Source organism: Phascolarctos cinereus, unplaced genomic scaffold, assembly GCF_003287225.1.
Source record: "Phascolarctos cinereus isolate Bilbo 61053 unplaced genomic scaffold, phaCin_HiC Scaffold_4;HRSCAF=312, whole genome shotgun sequence".
In the NCBI taxonomy this organism is placed as follows: Eukaryota; Metazoa; Chordata; class Mammalia; order Diprotodontia; family Phascolarctidae; genus Phascolarctos; species Phascolarctos cinereus.
In genome coordinates this window covers 227065250-227087644 of record NW_027555847.1, presented here as the reverse complement: position 1 = coordinate 227087644, position 22395 = coordinate 227065250, and the positions used below count along the sequence as shown (strand labels likewise).

At 44.7% G+C, this 22395-nt stretch overlaps 1 protein-coding gene across 1 annotated transcript; it reads left to right on the top strand.

Annotated features, from left to right (window-relative positions):
• The first annotated feature begins 390 nt into the window (after positions 1 to 390).
• Positions 391 to 17480, top strand: LOC144454161 (ATP-sensitive inward rectifier potassium channel 12). Its single transcript, XM_078152940.1, has 2 exons — positions 391 to 631; positions 8175 to 17480. Exons 1-2 carry the CDS (start codon positions 391 to 393, stop codon positions 9620 to 9622), a joined length of 1689 nt encoding a protein of 562 aa, XP_078009066.1. The 3' UTR covers positions 9623 to 17480.
• The last annotated feature ends 4915 nt before the right edge of the window (positions 17481 to 22395 follow it).

Genomic DNA, 22395 nt, shown 5'->3' with positions numbered 1-22395 from the left:
CACATATGCTGGTTGGCTGAAAGGGATGCCCTTTCACCTTGGAAAACGGCAGGCCCTCTCCCTATTGGTGACTGTGCGTGTGCCCAGTTGCCCTCTGGGATGTCTCTCCTCTTGCCCCATGGCTTGGTCTTTCCTGACCTCTATGTTGGAGAAGGAGGTTAGGGAGAGAGGGAGGGAGGGGAGGGGAAAAGGAAGATTTCTTTCCAGTTTCCATTGTCTGTTTTTGATTGTAATTCTGTCCTGCACAGGCAGGGTTGTCTGAACCTCTTGGAACATCCCCCATCCCAGCCGTCTATCACCTCGTAAGTGCTTAATAGCTGTTGGTCCAACCTGGCTGACCTAGAGCTGGTACAAAGGAGCAGTGTCGCTGCTTTGGCCTCAGCCCTCACGATGACGAAGTGGACTTCCTTCAGGGCCACTGAGCCCTCAAAACTTGCAACTCATTGGTGTTCCTTTAGGCAGAGGCGACGCCTGACAGTCAGTGGCTCCCTCAGTGGAGCCCCAGACCCAGGTACTGGCTCTGCTTCCAGTCGACCTGTCCGGAAAATAGACAGGAGATTGTCAGCATCCTGGCCCAGAGCCGGACACCCTCCAGCATTAAGTGACCATGCCTCTGTTCCTGCTCCCAATGGTGAGACCATAACTTTGAGCTTGCAGTAAGTAGAGTTTAAGTTTATATGTAAGGGAGTGCTATCAGACCACAGTGGTTTGTCCTTCCTGCCCATGGGCTATGGAGATGGGCCATGAAATCACCTTGGCAGGAAAGCCTCAAGGAAGAATGGGCCTCATCGGCCTAAGTTCAATGAACCAATTGATCAAGAAGCATTTATGAAGTGTCTACGACATGTCAGGCACTGTGCTAGATACCAGGAATACAAAGACAAAAATGAAACAGTTTCTGCCCTCAGGGATCTTACATTTATCCAGAAAGGAGGGCTCCCCAACACACACACACACACACAGGTCTACACAGAATACCCTTTTTTAGAAGGGCACAAAGTAGTTTGGGAGGGAGGGCAGTAGCAACTAGGAGTGGGACTGGGGTGAGGATAGGGGTGTGGATCAGAAGAGGCTTTCTGTGGAAGGTGGGGTCAGGAATTTCAAAAGGCAGAGGTGAGAAGGGAGAGTAGTCCAGGCCAGAGGGCCAGCCTCTGCTGAGAAGGCCACATTGACCTGAGGGTGAAAAGAAGAGCAATGCATACTAAGTCTGGGAAGGTCTGTGAGACCAGGCTGGGAAGGGCTTTCAAGGCCACTCAGATATAATTTCCAGTTCCAACATCTAAGATTCTAGCGTTCTAGTTTTTCTTGAAGACCGAGTATGACCTAAATTACTGTGTGATTTCCTTTCCAGGCTATAATTTGGTGATTAGGTATATGTAAACACATAGAAGGCAGCGTGGTCCCCAGGCTTCTGGCCAAATATTGGGAACAAAATAACTGGTCCTAGGAGATAGCCTTCAGAATATTACAGTCAGCTGACCTGGGTTCAAATCCTGGCTCTGCCCATTCTTTCCTGTGTGACCTTGGACAAGTCACTTAACTATGCTAGGCTTCGATTTCCTCAACTGTCAAATGAAGAACTTGGACTAGATGACCTCAAATGTCCCTTCCAGGCTCAGAATCTACAATCTATGAATCCCATTGGAGGAAGTGGCCAAATGATACCAATACCTCACATTTTTCTGTATTTTGGGTTTTTGATTGTTTCAGTCTCATGACCCCATCTGGGGTTTTCTTGGCAAAGATACTAGAGTCGTTTGCCATTTCCTTCTCCAGCTCATTTGACAGATGAGGAAACTGAGGCAAACAGGGTGAAGTGGCTTGCCCAGGGTGAAACAACTAGTAAGTGTCTGAGGCCAGATTTGAACTCGGGAAGATGAGTCTTTCTGACTTCAGGCCTGGTGCTGTATCCACTGCACTACCCAGCTGCCCACCTTCTTCTGTATAGAGGACTCTTGATGTAGAAAATTCCTTCCCCCAATGCGGATCAGTGACTTTCCTGTAGCTTATGGTCTGAGAAGTTTGCCTGGGAGCACTGGGTGCCATAGGTCAGACAATCAGTATGTGTCACAAGCAGGACTTGAACTCAGATCTTCTTGACTCCAAAGCCAGTGCTTACAACACATTGTTTCTCAATTCCCACTTTGGTAGAGCTTTAAGGTTTACAAAGTGCTTTCCTCACAAAAACCCTGTCAGGCAGGTAAGGAAAGTAACGTTTTTTATCATTTTACAGATGAAGAAAGTGAGGTTCAGACACAAAGCTCATAGAATCATAGCCTTAGACACGGTTGTGTTACAGGCCGTCTAGCCCACCTACATGATTTTACAGATAATAAAGGAAGGAAACAAGCATTTATTAAGAATTGCTGTATGCCAGTCACTATCCTAAGTAACTGCTTTGCAAATGTCTCATTTGATTCTCACAACAACCCTGGGAGGTAGGTGCTATTATGATCCACATTTTACAGATGAGGAAACTGAGTCAGACAGTGGTTAAGTAACTTGCCTAGGGTCACATAGCTACTAAGTATCTGAGATCACATTTGAACTCTGATCTTCTTGACTCCAGACCCAGTATTCCATGTACCATGCCACCTAGATGCCCCAGATAAGGGGAACTGAGTCCCAGAACTTATAAGCACCTAGCCCCCAGGTGCTAATAAATGTTTAAGCTGGGATTAGAATCCAGGCCTTCCTACTCCAAATCTATTGTACTTTTTTTATAACCCTGTGCTGCTTCTAACTAATTAATCTGCAAGTCAGGGAGTGTTTTCTGTGTTCAACTCTGTGCTAAGAAATTTAGGGAACAGAAAAAGTATGTCCTAGTTCCTCTAGAAGCAACAACAACTAGATCATTTCTTGTCCCTTTCAAGGATCATTTTCTATCCCATTCCATTCCTCAAAATGTAGCCAGAAGAAACTTCCTGAAAGCTAGCTCTGATTATCACTCCCCCTCTTGAAAACCTCCAGTAGTTCCTAATCGTTGACTCAGTTAAGCCCAAACTCCTCTGCCTGGCTAAATGACTTATATCCTATGATAGATTATTGAGCTTGAAAGGACTTTCAAGGTCATTTAGGACAATCCCCTCATTCTGCAGATGAAGAAACTGAGGCAGAGACGAAATGACTTGACCGAAGTCATATAGGAACCAAGTGGCAGATTGGGGATTTTAATTCAGATCCCCTACAGTCCCCAAATCCAGGACTTTTTCCATTCTACTACACTGCCTCCTTCTATTCTCTGGCCTCCAAACTAGCTTTCTAGCCTTATCTCTCACAGCTCCCTGACATCTACCCTGCAAAGTAGCCAAACTGGGCAATTTGCAGTTCCCCAAATATGCCCGGAGCTTTTCTGCCTCCTGCCCTTTGCCCATATTTGTCCTTCTACCTGGCATGCCCTCCTCTGCCCCCTTTCGCCTACTCAAGTCCTCCCCAGTCTTCAAGGCCCAACTTAGATGCTGCCTCCTCCATGAAGCCTGATACAATCCCTCCAGCCTTTAGTAACCTCTCCCTCTTCTGGGTCTGTTTGCACAGTGTTTGTGTTTCTCTGATAGCCCTGATTGCACTAATATGTGTCTGTGTACCTTATCTGCAAACACGTTAGCAAGGAGCAGCATCCTTTTGGGCCCCAAGGTGTTGCAGAAGGGGCAGTGCACAAGAAGGCAAAAGACCCGGGTTCTACACCACCCAAAACCTGGAATCCTGCCTCCCCATCGCCATCAACTTGCTTATTACTTGTGTTTCATCACCTCTCTGGGCCTTGTCTACAAAACAGGGATAATGATAGCTTATCTGTCTGAAGGCAGAAGGCTGGACAAGATGACAGGGATAAGGAGAAGAGGAGGTGGGAGTTTGTGAGCCGATGGATGGGGAAAGAATCAAGTCATCAGGAGCCTGGGATGACTGAGCATAGGAGAAAGTGAGTTCAGCTTCCACAGATTGTCACTGAAAACCCTGATGAGCTAGGAGGAAGAAGTGGCAAAGAACTGGGGGCAAGTGCCTGCCTGGGTCAGAGACCCACACTCAGCCCACTGGGGGAAGTCCAGTTGGATTCATGCTCAGTACTAGTGGTTTGGCCTCATTCAATGATACTGGGGAAGGTGATGAGGGACAGCTTGCCCATAAAAGCCCAGGCCTTCTGGTAACTTTGGTGCTATTATACTCTGGATTGTGGGGATCATGTACAACAAAAAGAGGACCTAGGTTCATCACTATGACCTTCGGCAAAGTGGCCCAACCTCTCCGGTCCTCAGTTTCATCTGCCAAATGAAGGGTCATATTAGATGTCCTCTAAGGTCCCTTCTAGCTCTACTTCTGTGATCTCATCATGTCATAAGGTCTCTTCTAGCTATAGGTCCTATGGTTCTATACTGCTCCAATGCCTGGAGCATGGTTCTGTCCTTGATTCTATACATGATCCAACCTGGATGCACATTCTTGCCATAGCAGAGATTGGGACTAATACTGGAGACCACTTTCCAGACCACATTCCAGGAGGAAGTCCCCAGATATTGCATCTGACTGGTTAGAAGGGGACCCAACAGATTGGACAGGTGGATAGGAACCCCTCCTTCATCTTCAGGTGCCAACAGCCTCCCCACTTCAGCCTGGTGGGGATCAAGCTTCTCCCACTGGTCTTCAGGCTCGCTGGTTTATATATATATAAATTCATATATAAGGAACCATGGGATTGTGGAATATCAGTTCTGGTAGGAACCTTAGTACACAGAATGTCAGAACAAGAAAGAAACTTAGAACATAGTATGTTAGTGTTGGGAAGGATTTTACAGGCTATCTGGGATAGCGATTCTCCATGTTTTTTTTTGTTTCAGACCCTCCTTTAGCAGGCTGGTGAAGCCTATGGGCCCTTTCTCAGAATAATGTTTTTAAATGCATAAAGTAAAACATATAGGATTGCAAAAGAAATGAATTATACGTATGTGTGTATGTATGTATGTATGTATACATACACATATATATATAGTTATATATTCTATGAATTTGTATATATGTGTATATGGACATACATATATATGGATATATGCAAGTACATGTGTATATATAGATGTGTGTGTGTGTGTGTGTGTGTGTGTGTATGTAGCTCACGTTTTAAGAACACTTGATCTAGTCCAACCCTGTCATTTTATGGGACAGAAAACTGAAGCCCAGAGAAAGGATGTAATTTGCCCTTATTATTTAAAAAAATAATAATAAAGGTTATATCTTGACCCCAGAAAAGAGATAAGGAAGTGCTTTGGTCCTTTCAGCAAAGAGGTGGGGGACTATGGGGTACGTAATGCTGTATACACTGTCACGTATGGTCACTATATCAATTGAATTCGTTGATATGTTACAAAGGAGAGCTCTTTGGTGGGGGTAGGGGGGTGTAAATCTAGAAAGACTATGAATCAAAGCAGTAGACATCAATAAACTAATTTTTTAAAAATAATAATAAAAGTTATATCAGATGGTGTTGAGCTGAGAAACAACACGAAAAGGGCGGGTGCTGATTCTTGGGCCTCAGATGTGAGGCCTGTTTAGGTCTCCATCTGCAAACAGCTCTGTACATTTAGCTAGGTACCCAATGGGGAGGGGAAGAGGAGTGAGAGATGGCTTCTGTCCTTTGCTTGGGTGACTGCCTAGAGCAGGGAGCTGAGCCCATGGGATCAATAGCTCTGCTCCAGCCCAGCCAACCTAATTAAACAGCCTTGGGGCCTGGGGATGGAAGGAGGAGAAAGCAGTAGCTAGGACCAAATCTGTAATTAAAGCTGTTCTAGCCACTTACCCTACTGGGGGTGCAGCTATCACCTACTCTAAGGAGTGGAGTGGAGTGGAGTCGATGAGCTGTTCCCAGGTTTCCCCACCCTAACCTGCCCTTGTCTCCACTCTTTGTCCCTCTTTGGCTCACTGGCCAGCAGCAACTGGCCAGTAGTTTCACTAACAGGAGCAGAGCTACAAAGCTGCTTCCTGTCCTCACCCTTGACCTCGGGGCCCTCTGGGCCCTGTGATGTCAATGGGCACGTGGCTGGGAAGGGGCCTGGCAGAGCCTGGTGAGGCCCATGTGATGGAGACTTATCAATTGGTGCCAGGCCATGCAGCTGGGGTAGGACGTACTCAGCTCACCCTCGTGCTCAGACATCCCCAGCCAAGCCCCAATGAGCACATGTTTGACGTGTCCCAGCAACAAGAGGGGAACACCAGAGTCAAGAGGGCAAGAAAGAAACTTGGGAGGAAGAGTCTGTGCCTTCCCTAAAGTAATAGCCGTGCTTGTTAAGTATGGCACAGAGGAAAGGGCAGGTGATTAGGGGTTGGGAGACCTGGTTCTGATCTCACCTCTGCTGCTTAACCTGCTTTGTGACTTGGGTGAGTCACATCCCATCTCTAGGCCTGAGTTTCCTCTGCCATTAAACCTGGAAGTTGGAATCAGTTCTTAACCTGAGGTCCACAGACAAGGAGCACATGGATAAATTTCAAGGGCTCTGTGAATATGGATAGGAAAAAAATAATACATCTTTATTTTTACTAATGTCTAACTGAAATTTAGCATTTCTTTCAATTATTTAAAGCATTATTCTGAGGAAGAATTCATCCACAAGGTTCACCAGACTGCCAAAGGGGCCCATCATACAAAACAGGTGAAGAGCCCAAGCTGGATAATTGCTAAGGTTAACTTCCACATCTGACATACAATGTTCTGTATCCTAAAGGCCCTTCAGCCTCTTCCATTTTGTGTTCCAAAGTCCCTTCTTAGGGACAGGATAGTATAGTAACTAGAGAGAGCTGCCCTCTGTCACGATTTGCCTGCGTGACCCTGGGGCAGGTCATGTCACTTCTCAGGACACCAGGCAACAATACACGTACCAATCTGCATGGATAGAAGGAGTTTCCTCTCTAGAAATTGCCAATACTAATGAAATCACGTCTGTTTAAAAAAAAAAGAAAAAGTTCCTCTCTGACTGTAAAATTCTGTATTCTATGTTCTTCGAGCTGTTCCAATTCACACACTGTGCCTTAAAGTCACTCCAGCTCTGACATTCAAGGATTTTATAACCATGTCTGGTGTCAATCTCTTGTAAAAAGAACTTACAATTTAATCTCTATCAAATCCTCCTGTATATGTATGCATGTATGCATGTATGTATGTATATGTATACATGTGCAAAGAGCATGTAATGTATGCTGCCTCTGAGGGCTGTATCTGTGTGATTTTAGTATGTGTGAAAGTGCACAACGTGTGTGTATAGTGATAGAGAGAGATGTCATTGGGATGATGGAAGCCTTGGGGAGGGGAAAGTCCATAGTCCTGGCTGTGCCCTTGGTTGGTTAGTCATAGAGTGGTTTAGTGGAGAAAGCATTGATTGTGGTGTTAGCATACCAGAGTTGTAGTCCTGGCCCCAATGATTTGCTTTATAACCTTGGGGACGTCATTTCACCACTCTAAACCTCAGTTCCCTTAACTGTAAAATGGGGGTAATAATTCATGCATTTTTCCTGCCTTAAGGTTGTTCTGAATAAAATACTTTATAATATTTAGAACACATGGATTGTTATTCTTTTCATTATTTCCTGAGTAAGTCTGGCTGAATGAGTGGGCATTGGTTCCCTGATGTGAAAATGGGGGTGGTAACATTTACCTCTTCCGTGGGATTAAAGGAGATAATATCCATGAGACACATGCAGCATCTCCTCTAGAATAGAAGACATGGGCATGTGATGCATCGAGGTTATCTGGTCTGGAAACAATTTCACCTAACAGTCAGAGACTGTCAGAGTCCTAGTCCTTGAACTGCTAGCTACCGCCTTTCCAGATCGTGATGGACAGGTTTCTTGGCCTCTCTGTGACTCAGTTTTTCCATCTGTCAAATAAAGAGGCCTGTAAGGTCATTTCTATTTCAGATGTTACAAGAAATATCTATTAAGTGTCTACTAAGAGACTGGGGGGTCAAAGACAAAATGAAAAAATATATATATTCCTTGCCCTTAAGAAGCTTACATTCTATAGAGAGGAATGTTCTAAGTCTATGAGTGTATGAACCTTAGCTCCATGAAAAGTTGACACTGGCCCTCACCCTGCCCACCTCCACCACTACCACCACCACCAACTGATACAGTCTCTCCTGTCTCTGGCTTATAGTCTATGGTACTTAACTGCAATCTTTCTCTCTTTGTTGCAGGCACTGTCCCCAACTCATTGGACCTCAGCGCTGGCCACATCTGTAAAACTTTGGACTTCTCCCAGAGTGGAGCAGACCCCAGTGGGTCATCAGGGACAGGGGGGAGTCCAAAGATCCAGGGGACCCCCCCGGCCCACAACGCCAGTTCCTCAGGGATGACTGCAGGGAGGGTCAACCCTTATAGTATAGTATCCTCAGAAGAAGACGGCTTGCATCTAGCCACGATGCCAGGAGCCAATGGCTTTGGCAATGGTAAAATCCACACACGCCGGAAGTGTCGCAACCGCTTTGTCAAAAAGAATGGTCAGTGCAACATTGAGTTTGCCAACATGGACGACAAGTCTCAAAGGTACCTGGCTGACATGTTCACGACATGCGTTGATATCCGGTGGAGATACATGCTGTTGATTTTCTCTCTTGCCTTCCTGGTTTCCTGGTTGCTCTTTGGAGTGATTTTCTGGGTTATCGCTATTGTGCATGGGGACCTGGAGAGATCCTCGGACGAGAGGAACTACAAGCCATGCATTCTCCAGGTGCATGGCTTCATGGCCGCTTTCTTGTTCTCCATTGAGACGCAGACAACCATCGGCTATGGCCTCCGTTGTGTGACTGAGGAGTGCCCCATCGCCGTGTTCATGGTGGTGGTACAGTCCATCGTTGGCTGTATTATAGACTCCTTCATGATTGGGGCCATCATGGCCAAGATGGCCAGGCCCAAGAAACGGGCCCAGACCTTGCTCTTCAGCCATAATGCCGTGGTGGCCATGAGAGACGGGAAGCTTTGCCTTATGTGGCGGGTGGGGAACCTGAGGAAGAGTCACATCGTAGAGGCTCACGTCAGGGCTCAGCTGATCAAGCCAAGGGTCACTGAGGAAGGGGAGTACATCCCCCTTGACCAGATTGACATTGATGTAGGTTTTGACAAAGGCTTAGACCGCATCTTTTTGGTGTCCCCCATTACCATCCTCCATGAGATCGACGAGGAGAGCCCACTGTTTGGCATCAGCCGACAGGACTTGGAAACCGATGACTTTGAGATCGTGGTGATCTTGGAAGGGATGGTGGAGGCCACAGCCATGACCACGCAGGCCAGGAGTTCCTACCTGGCTAACGAGATCCTCTGGGGTCATCGGTTTGAGCCTGTCCTGTTTGAGGAGAAAAACCAATATAAGATCGACTATTCTCACTTTCACAAAACTTACGAGGTCCCATCCACCCCCCGTTGTAGTGCCAAGGACTTGGTAGAAAATAAATTTTTGCTCCCAAGCACCAACTCCTTTTGCTATGAGAACGAACTGGCTTTCATGAGTCGGGATGAAGACGATGAGGAGGAGGAGGATAGTCGAGGTCTGGACGACCTGAGCCCTGAAAACAGACATGAGTTTGATAGACTGCAGGCCACAATAGCCCTCGATCAGAGATCTTACAGAAGGGAGTCGGAAATCTGACCCCTGCTGGTCCAGTCTCTTCATCTTCTCTTTTCCCCTACAATCCACCCAGGTTTATGCAGAACATTGTTAAGTGCCATAGGGATGGTTGAAGATTTTAGTAGTGTCTTAGTAGTTTCACATGTTTCATCGCAATAACCTTGGAAGGGTTGGCAGGGAGAGGGATAGGAAGTCATAAGCAGAGCCCTGAGGGTTTAGACTTCCAGCCCTAGCTGTCTGGAGCGTCTTTCCCCAAGATTCAGTGAGTGGGCTCAGAAGGGGAAAGGTAATGCCGCCCCCAGGGGCTGGACAGGGGCCTCATTCAGCACCCAGGGCTTTTCCCTTGGATACCTGGTAAGACAGCAAATAGCTCCTTGAAGTCCAAGGTCACAAAGAATCTCAGTGTTGTATAGCCTGGAACCTAATCAGGTTAGAACAGACTGAGAATTAACCTTATGCCTGGCCAGGAGACACAGTTGAGCTTGCCTGGGGATGGCAGCTGGGTAGGTGCGATGCTGCACGCTGGTTTTTAACTTAGGGGGGAGACATCAGGTTTTTAATTTTTCAACTTAGCGCTGGTGAGACTGTTTACAAAAAATATATATTAAATTAAAATATAATTCCAAAAAAGGACATTTTTTAATTAAAAAAAATGCCCATAACAGAGCAGAACAGCAGAACAGAACTTCCCTCCCCCCAGTGGAATGGAACAGCCAAAAGGAGGCCCCCAGCATCTGGCTGAAGGCAATCAGGGATACACTGGAAGACTTCCTGGGGCAAGAACTGTCTCTTTTTCCTTGAGAAGGCTCCATCCATCCCAGGGAAGTGGACGCCAGTTCCCACCTGTGGGGTCAGCAGCAGCAAGCACAATTATCTACACCATAGCTCATGTTGCTCATAAGGAAATGTAGATTCCATTTGTAATAGAAAAGCAAAACCATATTAATAACAATAATAAAAGCTAAAAAGTATGGTTGGGGGGGGAGGGTTGGGTCAGGGGAAGGGATTGGTCTAAGATCTCTTTGCACCTTAGAGATACATTTCAGTGTGAATCATACCCATCCCCCTTCGTGTGGTTTTGGAGGCCACCGCTCATTGTTTCTCTGAGCCTTTGGAAATGGTAGGGATTTGCAACGTTGGGTTTTATTTTTATATTTGTTTTCCTTATTTCTTAACTCAACCACCCAACTGTCTGAACCCCAAGAAATCCATGTTACATTTTGAGTTGAGCAAAAAATAGGTTATTGCTTACTCTATCTTGGTCTCCTGAGGCAGTGTGATATAATGGGAGGAATCTTGGATAAGGAGTCTGTAGACCTCTGACACTTGTCAGGTACATCACTTAATCTCTAGAGCCACGGTTTGCTCAGTCTGTAGAATGAGGGAGCTAGGTTGGATTATCTTCCCTGGTCTCATCTAACTCTAAAATCCTATGATCTTTCTTCAATAATTGGCAGTTGGGGGATTTGTGAATTGCCACCTTAGATAATCATGCCATGTGTGGAGGTGTGTCTGTCAAGATTCCCAAATAGCAGAAGGAAAACCAGGAGGGAAACTGATAAAATGGAAAAACCACACTCTGGTTCAAACCATCTTCACTCTCCAGGCACTTTGAAGCGGGTTGTGCGCACAAAGACGCTCAAAATTGTCCGGCTAAAGTTTCTTTTTACCTAACCATGATTCACCCTTTTTAAATGTTCCATGATGTACCTCCTTAAAAAAAAAATCTCATTCTTTCCCCTCTGCCACTCTTTATGTATCCCGCCTTCTAGGCAGTGACTGTGGCGAATCAGCAACCAAGCCACACACACACACACACACACACACACACACACACACACACACACACACACACAGCACTTTAGGGGAGGTTTGTGGGGAGGCCCAGTCCAGGTGTCCAGTGTGATGTTGGCGACTTGCCATCCCATCCTCTCTCTACCCCAGAATGCTGGCTATTTTAGAAAAAAAAAAAAGAAGAGAGCATGTATGCTATTCTCTGCCCTTCCCCTGGATGTCCTGGCAGAGGCATTTCCAATATCACCCATTACTAAGTGGAAAGGAAAAGAATTTAGGAAAGGAGGAGTTAGGTATCCTGGTCATCCCTAACTAACTTAGGTCGGGCAGTGTCATCCAGGGCTGCCCAGAAGTAGCAAGTAACCTGGCTCGATAGAAAGACAGATAGATTTGGAGTCAGAGGACCTGAATTCGAATCCTGATTCTGCCATTTATTGTCTGTGTGACCTTGGGCAAGTCTTTTTGCCTCTATGAGCCTCAGTTTTCTCATCTGTAAAATGAGGAATTTGGACTAGCTGCCCTCTGAGGTACCATCCAGCTCTCAAACCGATTCCCCCAAAATGTTCAGTGTTTATCCTTAAAGCCCCCTGCTAATTCTCTCTGTTCCCTGATCACCCTTCTAGTGCCTACTAATGTCCAAGTCTGATCACTTCAAGCAGACTTAGTATGTAACCTCCCCTGAGAGTGTTTGTATGTAATTTAAAAGAAGCACACAAGAAGGAGGCAATTCTCAGCCCAAATGAATGTATTTCTAGTAGAATTTGAGGCACTGGGGCCAGTGATAAATTTGGGCAGGGGGTTATTCCCAGCATCTATGTCAGTTGCCACTTCTTCTGTCTACGAACGAGGCCATTTATTATTCTCTGATGGACTTCCAGAATGAGCCAGCTGGCTGGCCACGGGAACCCTGAGATAGAGTTACAATGTTTCAGGGCTGGTGACCAAGTGCCATCTGGCCCAATTCTGGCCCAGGAGGCTTCGGAATCCAGACCCAGCAGAGCTGAGCCTCGCCATCCAGATTTCAGGAGTGGGAAAGGGTTTTCTTAGGTGACTGGAAGTCAGTGAGTAGACATTCCAAACCCTCCCACCTCGGAATGTTTGTTCTGGAGTTTGGCTTCATTTTCAACTTCTTCTTTCCCCCTGACTTGGGAAAAAAAAAAAAACAACAACCTGGAATGTCAGATCTTGAAGGAGTCTGAGAGGTTATATAGTCCATTCAACAGAAGAGGCTAATCAGGACCAGAGAGTTCAAGAGGCTTGCAAGTGGTCACACAGCACATTAGGGTCAGGACCAGGACTAGGACCTAGGATTTCTGGCTCCTGATCCACAATTAATTCAGTGCAGCTGACTTTTTTTTCCTTTTTTATTTTTTTAACAGGAGGGGAGGGAACAAAGGATCTGAGGGAAGGGGGAGGAGGAGGGTAGCATTTGCTTTCCCTTGCCAATCATATAGGGACAATCCATGTCCTTTCTCCATCTCCTTTCTCTCCAAGGCTCAGCCCTTGTCTCTGTTTCCACCTGCTTCTTTGCAGCCAATCTCAGACGCTTCTCCCCCTTGAGCTTCCCCATGACTGATAACCATATGACCCTGGACCCATCTTTGGTATTTCCAAGGCAGGAAATAGATGCCTGCCTGGTCTCACCCATTCCAGCTGTCTCAAGACCCAGGACCCTGCAAAGGCAGGCACTGACTTCCCACTTCCTTTCTACAGTCTGGGATAGCTTAAGCAATAGTAAGGGGTGGGAGCGGACATCTTGCGTGGGGGGAGGAGGGTGGGTGCAGAGGGACAGGCTTCTCTTATTTATTTTTTAACTGCTTTTAGGTTCTTTCCAAGGTGCAAAAATGCTGCTGTAAGTGTTCTTAGAGGCTTGATGATTTCTTAATCTACAAGATGTGACTAAAGAATAATAAGAATGATTTTTTGTTAAAGTAATAAACACACCGGAATTTATCCATCCAAATTTGATTCAATCCAACTGAATAGATATTTATTAAAGCCTACTTGGTGTTGGGGCAGCTAGGTGGAGCAGTGGTTAGAGTTCCATGCCTGGAGTCAGGAAGACTCATCCTCCTGAGTTCAGTTCTGGCCTCAGACACTTACTAGCTGTGTGACCCTGGGCAAGTCACTTCACCCTGTTTGCCTCAGTTTCCTCATCTGTCAAATGAGCTGGAGAAGGAAATGGCAAACCACTCCAGTATCTTTGCCAAGAAAATACCAAGTGGGGTCACAAAAAGACACAACTGAAAAACAACAAACTTAGTGTTGAGCATTGTGCTAGTCACTTGTGGGGGGAGACAAAGCTTGACTAAGTACTTGGGTTGTCCCCTTCAAGGCAGTCAGTCCCCTGGGAGGCCACCACTGCCATTTCTCCAGCCATCGTTGGTGCTCCTCTTTGGGACTCGCCATCAGAGCCAATTTATAAGCCAAGAAGAACCTTAGTTCATAGAATCATACATTGAGATCTGGAAGAGATCCTTGAGCTCATCTAGGCCAACCCTGTTATTTAATGGTTGAAGAAACTGAGGCCCAAAGAGTTGAAGTGACTTGCCCAAGGTCACACAAGTAGTGTATGAGAGCCAGGATTTGAAACCAGGTCCTCTGAATCCAAATCCACTGCTCTTCCTACTGTACCACAGTGCCTCTCACAACTTCATAGTCATCACGTGTGGTGCGATTGGGGTGGTATGTATGTGAGTGTTTTTAATCCCAAATAAGATTTCCCAGCCTGATCCCCAACCTTAATCACAAGTCTTGGTGTAGTAGGGCCATTAACTGTTTCAAAAAAAAAAAACAACGAAACATCAGGGGAAGGAAAGGGAGGAGGATAGAAGAAATTTGCCTCCCACAAGATGCCAAAGAATGTGGGGCACACTGTAAAGGCAGTTTCCAAAGTTGGGCACCCTCTGAATAGCTCTCCTTGGATTAAGGATCATTCAATTCAGTTCAGCAGCTTTGAAGAAGATTCACTCGGATGGATCAATTCTGGTCTGTTTCTTCAGTCATCAGCCTCCTTACCTCATCATCACCAGCCCTATCTCATGGTGAATATTTGTTTAAAGAGATATAAAAGAGAGAGAGAGAGAGAGAGAGAGAGAGAGAGAGAGAGAGAGAGAGAGAGCGCTTTAAGTAAATTATTGCTTTTTAAAGTTTTGATTGTATAGTCTGAACTGAAATAGAATTTTATATATATATATATATATATATGTATATATATATATATATATGTATATACAAATACATATATGTGTATGGATGGATGGATTTTTAACTTCTGGGATAGATGCAAATTTGTCTGTGGGCAAGGTAGGCCAGCCTGATACCTGTCTTCCAATCTTGATTTTCATCTGTACCTCTTTCCCAAAATGGAGCACACCAAACTGGGAAGCAATGGTCCTATATAATGTGTAGTTCTAGAAATGGAACATGATGTCATATGATGTAGAAATCTGAGAATGAATATTGGGGGCAGGAGGGGGTTACCTGTGAGATAGAGTTTCTGAGTAGGGGAGAGAGAGAACCAATAGTATGATCATCCTAATTAAAGGTTTGGCTGAAGGAAGTGTTCTGGATTATTTCTCATTAGGCTAGAATTGACAAGCCATTGATCAAGCCAAGGAAAGGAGCCTAACCTTTGAGAGGCATAGCCTAGAGGTAGGGCCAAAGCCTGCCCTTGGGCAAAAGGCATTATTGTTTTTTGTTTTTTTGGCAAGGCAATGGGGTTAAGTGACTTGCCTAGGGTCACACAGCTAGTAAGTATCAAGTGTCTGAGGCCAGATTTAAACTCAGGCTTTCCTGAATCCAGGGCTGGTGCTCTATCACTGTGCCATCTAGCTGCCCCTATCATTGCTTTAAAAAAAAAGAAAAACACATGATGGCCCACCTCTGTTCTACACTTCCTTGGATACCAAGGCTCTGGTGAATTCAGACTTGGGGCCCCGATATCCATGACAACTGTCCGAGAACTAGTCACATCCTTTTTCAGAGAGAGTCAGTTTCTGGGAAAGAGGAAGGAAGGAGTTCTGGGATTCATAGACTTTGAAAACTAGAAAGGGTCATCTAGTCCAGCCCCTCATTTTACAGAGGAAGAAACCAAGGCTCAGAGAAGGGGATTAACTTGTTCTAGGTCACCCAATTGGTTAGGGGCAAAGCTGGCAATAGTGTGCTATCTCTTAATTCCCAGTTTATTCCTACACCTTATTCCTAACTATTGCATACAAGTTAGACCTAGAGACACAACACCACCATTTAAAAGATCTAGTGCAGAGTTGAGCTACCTAGAAATATTTGGGCTTTTGCCAGTGGCAAGTTTATCCTTTTTCCGAAGAGGGCACAACAATTATCAAACTCAGCCCCTGTGATACCCTTAACTCTAGTAAACCTAATCAACCTAGCAATTTAACATTATGGGAATTCACTTGCCCTCTGAGTCTCACCTTGGCCTTGAGAATCAGGAAACCTGGTTCCAAATTGGCCACTAACTAGTAAATCACTTCCCCTCTTAGGGTCTCAGTTTCCTGTTCTGTAAAATGAGAGATTGTACTAGATTGTCTCTAAAGTCCCTTCTAGCCCATGTGGCCTATGTTCTATTATCCTAGTTCAGAAATCCAACACACCTTTAGTAAGCACCTTCTGTGTACCCTATAATGGATGTGGGGGAAGACAGAAAGACGTAATCCTTTTTTCCCTCAAAGAGTTTATAGTCCTGCCAAGAAGGGGTAACTACTTTTTACATTCTCCAAAAGAGAGTGGAAGCCTTCAGGTTTCAATAATGGTAACTTTTTCCATGGTGCCCTTATCTCCTGGCTTCCTCTCACAAAGAAAAGAGACAAGACTCAGGCAAACATTTCCTCTCCAACTATTCCCTGTGTTTATAAAGGGGATGGTGGTATGGTCACCATGCCATTCAAAATCCCCTCCCAGGAAGTGGCTGCATCTATTTTTGGCATTAGTTGGTAATGAACTGGAAAGGACCATCAATTTACAACTTCTTCCCAACTTAATTCTCTAATTACATCCATTGAGCATGGATTACAATCCCACCTGCCCATAACAGACTACATACCACCAATTAACATCAGCACTTCCAATGGAACTGCCACTTCCCTGTCTCCTATCGAGGCAGCCCACCCATGTCAGGACTTTCCCTTGCTCAATTGCTCCAGTGAACCCCTCAGCAGCCCATGGAAACCATCTAATTAACTGGCTAGATGCTGTCTGTATATAATGAAACAACCAGATACCTACTTAGGGGCCAAACCCTGGTCCCTATGAATATTCTAGGTTATGAAAACAACTAGTAATTATTAATGAAGGGGCCACCCTACACCTTCTTCCTAGCACCGTGCTCTACCTTCTGGATGGCAAGAAGTTTCCCTCTCCACCCAGCTAGCCCTTGAGCAATCCAGCTATCTCTAACAGTCTGTGCAAAGGGAATCCAATTTGGAGTAAGAGCACATAGGGACCTGGGAGCAAAAGCTGTGATGATGGCCCCTGTCCTCTTTCCTTCTTCGATTTACCTAGCACACTTAGGTGATAGGGCTGGGACAATCACTAAACTTTTCCTATTCCCATGTGTTCTGGTGCCTGCTTGACCTATAAACCTTTTTTTTTTGGTGGAAGATTAATTCAGAGCTGCCTTTTTTGTACCTTTAATCAGACAGAACAAATGCATTTATTTTTAAACTCTTCTATCTTTTTTTTGTTTCCTTTTTTGCTCACGCTGAAAACCAAAATAATTCCCCCTCTTTATTGCATTTAAAAAGAGACAGGTGATCAGAGCAGCAAAATACATATAAATGTGTAATACACACAAACACACACACACACCATCCTATGTGTATGTATGTGTGTATGCATGTGTTCATCAAGAGGTAGAACAGCAATGCAGTCTCTTTGCCTGGTTCCTTAGCATCTCAGCCCTTGAAACATGGAGCTCGGTGACTGGTGGAGGACAGAGCATTCAGCTCTGAGCTGCGCAAAAATCCCCAAATCTGGGTTAGCTTTGCTAAAGGAAAGAGTGAAACCAATGTCCCACCTCAAATAAAGTAGCTTCAATTCTGAGCTATGAGTGTGTGCTCACGTATGGGTGCGTGTATGTGTTCATGTGTTTGCTGATCAACAGGATGGAGTGGCCTTCTCCCTCCCCCCTGCAGACCCCACTGCATTTGCCTGGCACTTCACCTGTCCTCTGTCTCTAATGCATTATTAGCCTCTGCATCCCCTTTCTCCAAGGTCCCCTGAAGAGGTGATGTTGGGGCATATGAGTCCTGGGCTCAGAGGGAAGCTGTTCCCTAGGGGGCGGGGGAGTCAGAGAAATTAGCAAGGGGGCATTTTCCACCTAGAGTGTGTTTTATTGCACATATGTTTCAGATATGTGTGATGCTATATGATATAAAATCTATTTTAAATGATAAAATTGGAGAATTTTCATGTTATTTTAAATACATAGCAACTATCTAAAACCTAGAAAATAAGACTAGATAACATTAAATGCATTTTGAGCTCTTGAAAATCTTCTGTGTCAGCCTGTATGTTTTAATCATTTCCCCCCACCTGCCCCATATGGCTCCAGTTGTATTTTAAAACTATACGTTTTGTGCTGCCCAACATTTCAGATTGTTGATGATTTAACAAATAATCCCCTTGCTGAAATTTCCCAGGAGCAAATTTCTGCCTAGGAAAAAAGATTCCCTTTGCACTGGGTCTTCTCTCTTCTACCAAACAATAAAGCATCTACTGGGTGCCAGGCACTATCCTAAGCATTAGGGATACAGAAAGAGGCAAAAGAAGCTCACAATCTAATTGGGGAGACAATATGCAAGCAAATATATACAAAGCATGCTATACACAAGATAAATGGGAAATAACTAACAGAGGGAAGGCACTAGAGTTAAGAGTGGTTGGAAAAGGCTTCCTGCAAAAGATAGTATTTTAGATGGGACTTAAGGCAGCCAGGGAAGCTAGTAGTAGGAGCTGAGGAGGATGATCATGTCAGGCATGGGAGACAGTTGGAGAAAATGCCTGGAGCCAAGAGATGGGGTGTCTTATTTGTGAAACAGTCAGGAATCCAGTGTTACTGGATCAAAGAGTATGTATCAGAGAGTGAGATGGAAAGGTGTGGGTGTAGGGAGGGCTAGGTTGGGAAGGGCTTTGAATATCAGAAGATTTTATATTTGATCCAGAGGTGATAGGGAGCCAGTGGAACTTATTGAGCAGGAGGTGTTTGTGACATAGTCAGATACGTGATTTAGGAAAACCTCTTCATTGGATGAATGGAGAATGGATTGAAGTGAGAACAGACTTGAGGAAGGCACACCCACCAGAAGTTTATTGCTGTAGTTCATGCATGAGGTGATGAGGGTCCATACCATAGAGGTGGCAGTGCCAAAACGAGGTGTATTTGAGAGATGTTGCAAAGGTAAAATTGAAGGGCCTTGGCAACAGATTGGATGTGAAGGATATGAGATAGTTTGGAACCAATGATGACTTCTAGGTTGGAAGCCTGATGGACTGGGAGGTTGGTGTTGCCCTCTAAGTAAGGGGAAGGGGGCAGGATTTAGGTGGAAAGAGAATGAGTTCTGTTTTGGACATATCGAGTTTAAGGTGTCTATTAGATCTCTAGTTCAAGATGTCTGAAAGGCAATTGGAGATACAAAACTGGAGGTCAGCAGAAATTTGGGAGTAGGATGGGTAGATTTGAGGATCATCAGCAAAAAGATGATAATTAAGTCCATGAGAGCTGATGAGATGAGTAGTATAGAGGGAGAAGAGAAGAGGGCCCAGGACAGAATCCTAAGGGACACCTACAGTTAGAGGGCATGATCTGGTTAAGGATCCAGCAAAGGAGACAGTGAAGGAGCAATGAGAAATGTAGGAGGAAAACCAGGACAGAGAGGTATCAAGGAGGAGAGGGTGATCAAAAGTGTCAAAGTCTGCAGAGAACTCAAGGAGAATGAGGATGGAGAAAAGGTCACTGGTGGAGAGAACAGTTTCAGTGGAATGATAAGATTGGAAGCCAGATTATAAAGGGTTAAGAAGGAAGTGAGAAGAGAGAACGTGGAGCTACTTATGGAGGAGTTTGGCTACAAAGGGCAAAAAAGAGATAGGAAGACAGTGGGGATGGAAGGATCACAGCTTTTAAGGGCTTTTAAGGATGAGGGAGACACGAGCATGTTTATAGACAGTTGAGAAGGAGCCAGTAGACACGGAAAGATTGAAAATAAGTAATAGATTGGAGAGGAGAGAGGGGTCAATCTGTTGGAGGAGAGGAGTCGGAATGGGATCACTTGAGCAGGTAGAGAGGTAAGCCTTGGTAAGGGATAAGTCTACCTCATCATGTGAGACAGAGGTCAGAGGGGAGAATGATAAGAGATGAGGAAGAGAGGAGAAGAGGGAGCTCATAGCCAATGGACTTAACTTTTTTTCCCCATAAAACAAAACAAACTTCACAGCTGAGAGGATGGGAGGAAGGGGAGCCATGGGAAATTTGAGGAAAGATGAAAAAGCTTGGAAGAGCTGCTATAGAGAGTGGGATAATGAGTTAATAAGGCAGGTATAGAAGGATTGCCTAGCAGTAGTGAGGGCCCAGTTGAAGTCATATAACATACATTTGTAGTGGCCTCACTCAGAATAGTTGCATTATTTTCTCCACCATCATTTAGCAGCACGTATGGAAACAAAGGCAGCAAGTGGTGGGAGTCATCCAAGGCTGAAGCTTAGTAGCACATAACTAGGGATTAGGGACTAGGGATTCAATACAGGAGGATAGTATAGAGTTGCATTGATTCCCCAAGGGGTCAAGATGGGGAGAAGAGGAGAAAGTAGCTAGTGCAGGGAAAATGGCCTGGGAGAGAATTGAGGGGTCAATGGATTAGAAGTTATAGTATGGATGACAAGTAAAGTTTTGTAAGGAAGGGCAGAGGAAGAGGTAAACAACCAATAGATAAGGAGATTTTAGAATTCTTGAATGTGGAGGTTTCATGTTGTGGGTGATGGTAAGAACAAAGCTATGATATCTTTGTGTGTGGCTGAGGTGGGATGGAGGAGAAGTGCATAGGACATGAGTAGTTAGAGTATATGAGGGTGTGTCAATAAACATACTGAAGTCCCCTAGTATGAGGACAGGAGTTAGAAAGGAGAGAAAATTGTGAGTCAGGTACTCATTAAGGGAGGAAGGAGAGTGACCTGGAAGACTGTAGACAATAGCGATTGTAGACAATAGTTGATTGTTTGGTAGGTATGAATAGCATGAACCTCAGAGGAGGAAAGGCTACTGAGTGATGGAGGTAGAGAGAGCACCTGGATGTGGCAATGGGGGCTAGGAGTATTCCGACTCCCTGCCTCAACCAGTGAGCCAAGAGGAAGTTCAAGGGGATGGGAGAACCTGCCTATGCCAGAAAATTGGAGCTTCAAGGGTCAAAGGCCCAGCTGCTGCCCATGGAAATAGTCTCAATTTGAATACCCTTCTGCCTTCTTGGCAGAAGCTATTGGTTCTACCTTACTTGTCTCCCCATTTATCCCTCCCCACTCCCACCCTCAGCATTTGGACCTAATAGTACCTAATAAGGGCCTTGCACATAGAAGGAACTAAAAAATTATTGATTTGATTTGAAATGAATAAGTCACTCATTCAACCACCAAGTATTAAGTACTTACAATGTATCAAGTGCTGGGGGCTGGGAGATACAAAAATAAGTAAGTCATAGGTTTAGAGCTGGAAGGGACATCAAAGATCTTCTAGTCTAGCACCCCTATTTTACAGAGAAAGAAATCAAGTCACAGAGAATGAATAAAAAAGTATTCATTAAGATTTACTATGTGCCAAGCATTGAGTTGAGTGCTGGGGATACAAAAAAAAAAAAAGATAGTTACTGCCACTCAAAGAGCTTACGTTCTAATACGGAGATGCCACACAAAGTGGAGTGATGCTTGACTGACTATGTGACCAAGATCACATAGCTAGTAATTGTCAGAGGCAGGATTCGAACCCATGTCCTCTGTTTCCCAATCTGCTGCTTCTTCCACTAAAAGTCAAACAGTGAAGTTATCAGAATTCGCACCCAGGTCTCCTGATCCCGAGTCCAGTGCTCTTTACCCTACACCATGTTGCCTATGCCTAATAAGTCATGTCAAAGTCACATTAGCTCAGGTTGATTTATCCCTAGGACCTTGGATTACTAGTAATAAACAAACAAATAACTACTTATATTTCTATAGTGTGTTCAGGTTTACAAAGCGTTTCCCTCACAACTGTGGAGATAGATAATGCAAGTGTGCTTACTTTGCAGATGAAGAAAATGAGGCCCAGAGACATGGTCCCTGTGCTTGAGGGGTTCATGCATACCATATCAAAGTTAAACTGTTAAGAGTTCTTCCTGCCTGATCATAGTTGCTTAGGGTTGGCAGGGTGGTGAGGGGAGGAGGCCCCATAGGGTTTAGGGGCTTTAGGCTGAATGAGAGTATCCTGAAGACTTTTTTTTCCCTTGATATGTGTTGGAGGAATAGCTCAAGCTAAAGGGAAAAAATGTTCCTTTAAAGACGAAAGAAACATGCGAGAAGAAGGTATTCCATTCATTTCTCTTATGAGAATCAGCATGGCACAGAGGAAAAAAATCAAAGTCCCCAGAATAAAAGGACCTGGGTTCAAATCCTGTCTCAAATGCTTGACTACCAATGTGACTTTGAGCAATTAATCTTATGGACCTTAATTTCTTCATCTGTAAAATGGGAGGGCTAGATTAGATTTTTTTTTTCTGACTCTAGTTCTAGAATCTTAGACTAAGAGTAATCCTAAGACTAGGGAAATCTCCCTCACTTTCCAAAACACACAGGACAAGGGAAGCCTGAGAAAGTAGTGACAGCAAATGGGAAAGTGGAACAATGAGATAAAACCCAAACTGTATAGAGAAAAGTTGTCTTCTTCCAGAGGGAAGATAAAATGAACAGGACAGAGAAAGAAAGAGTAGAGGAAAAATGAAGCCAGAGATACTAAAAACCAC

Bases quoted from the DNA above. Each gene is read 5' to 3' on its own strand.
- LOC144454161 (XM_078152940.1), top strand. From the start codon at position 391: ATGACGAAGTGGACTTCCTTCAGGGCCACTGAGCCCTCAAAACTTGCA. The intron at 632-8,174 runs GTGAGACCATAA...TCTTTGTTGCAG, and splicing joins CTCTGTTCCTGCTCCCAATG to GCACTGTCCCCAACTCATTG.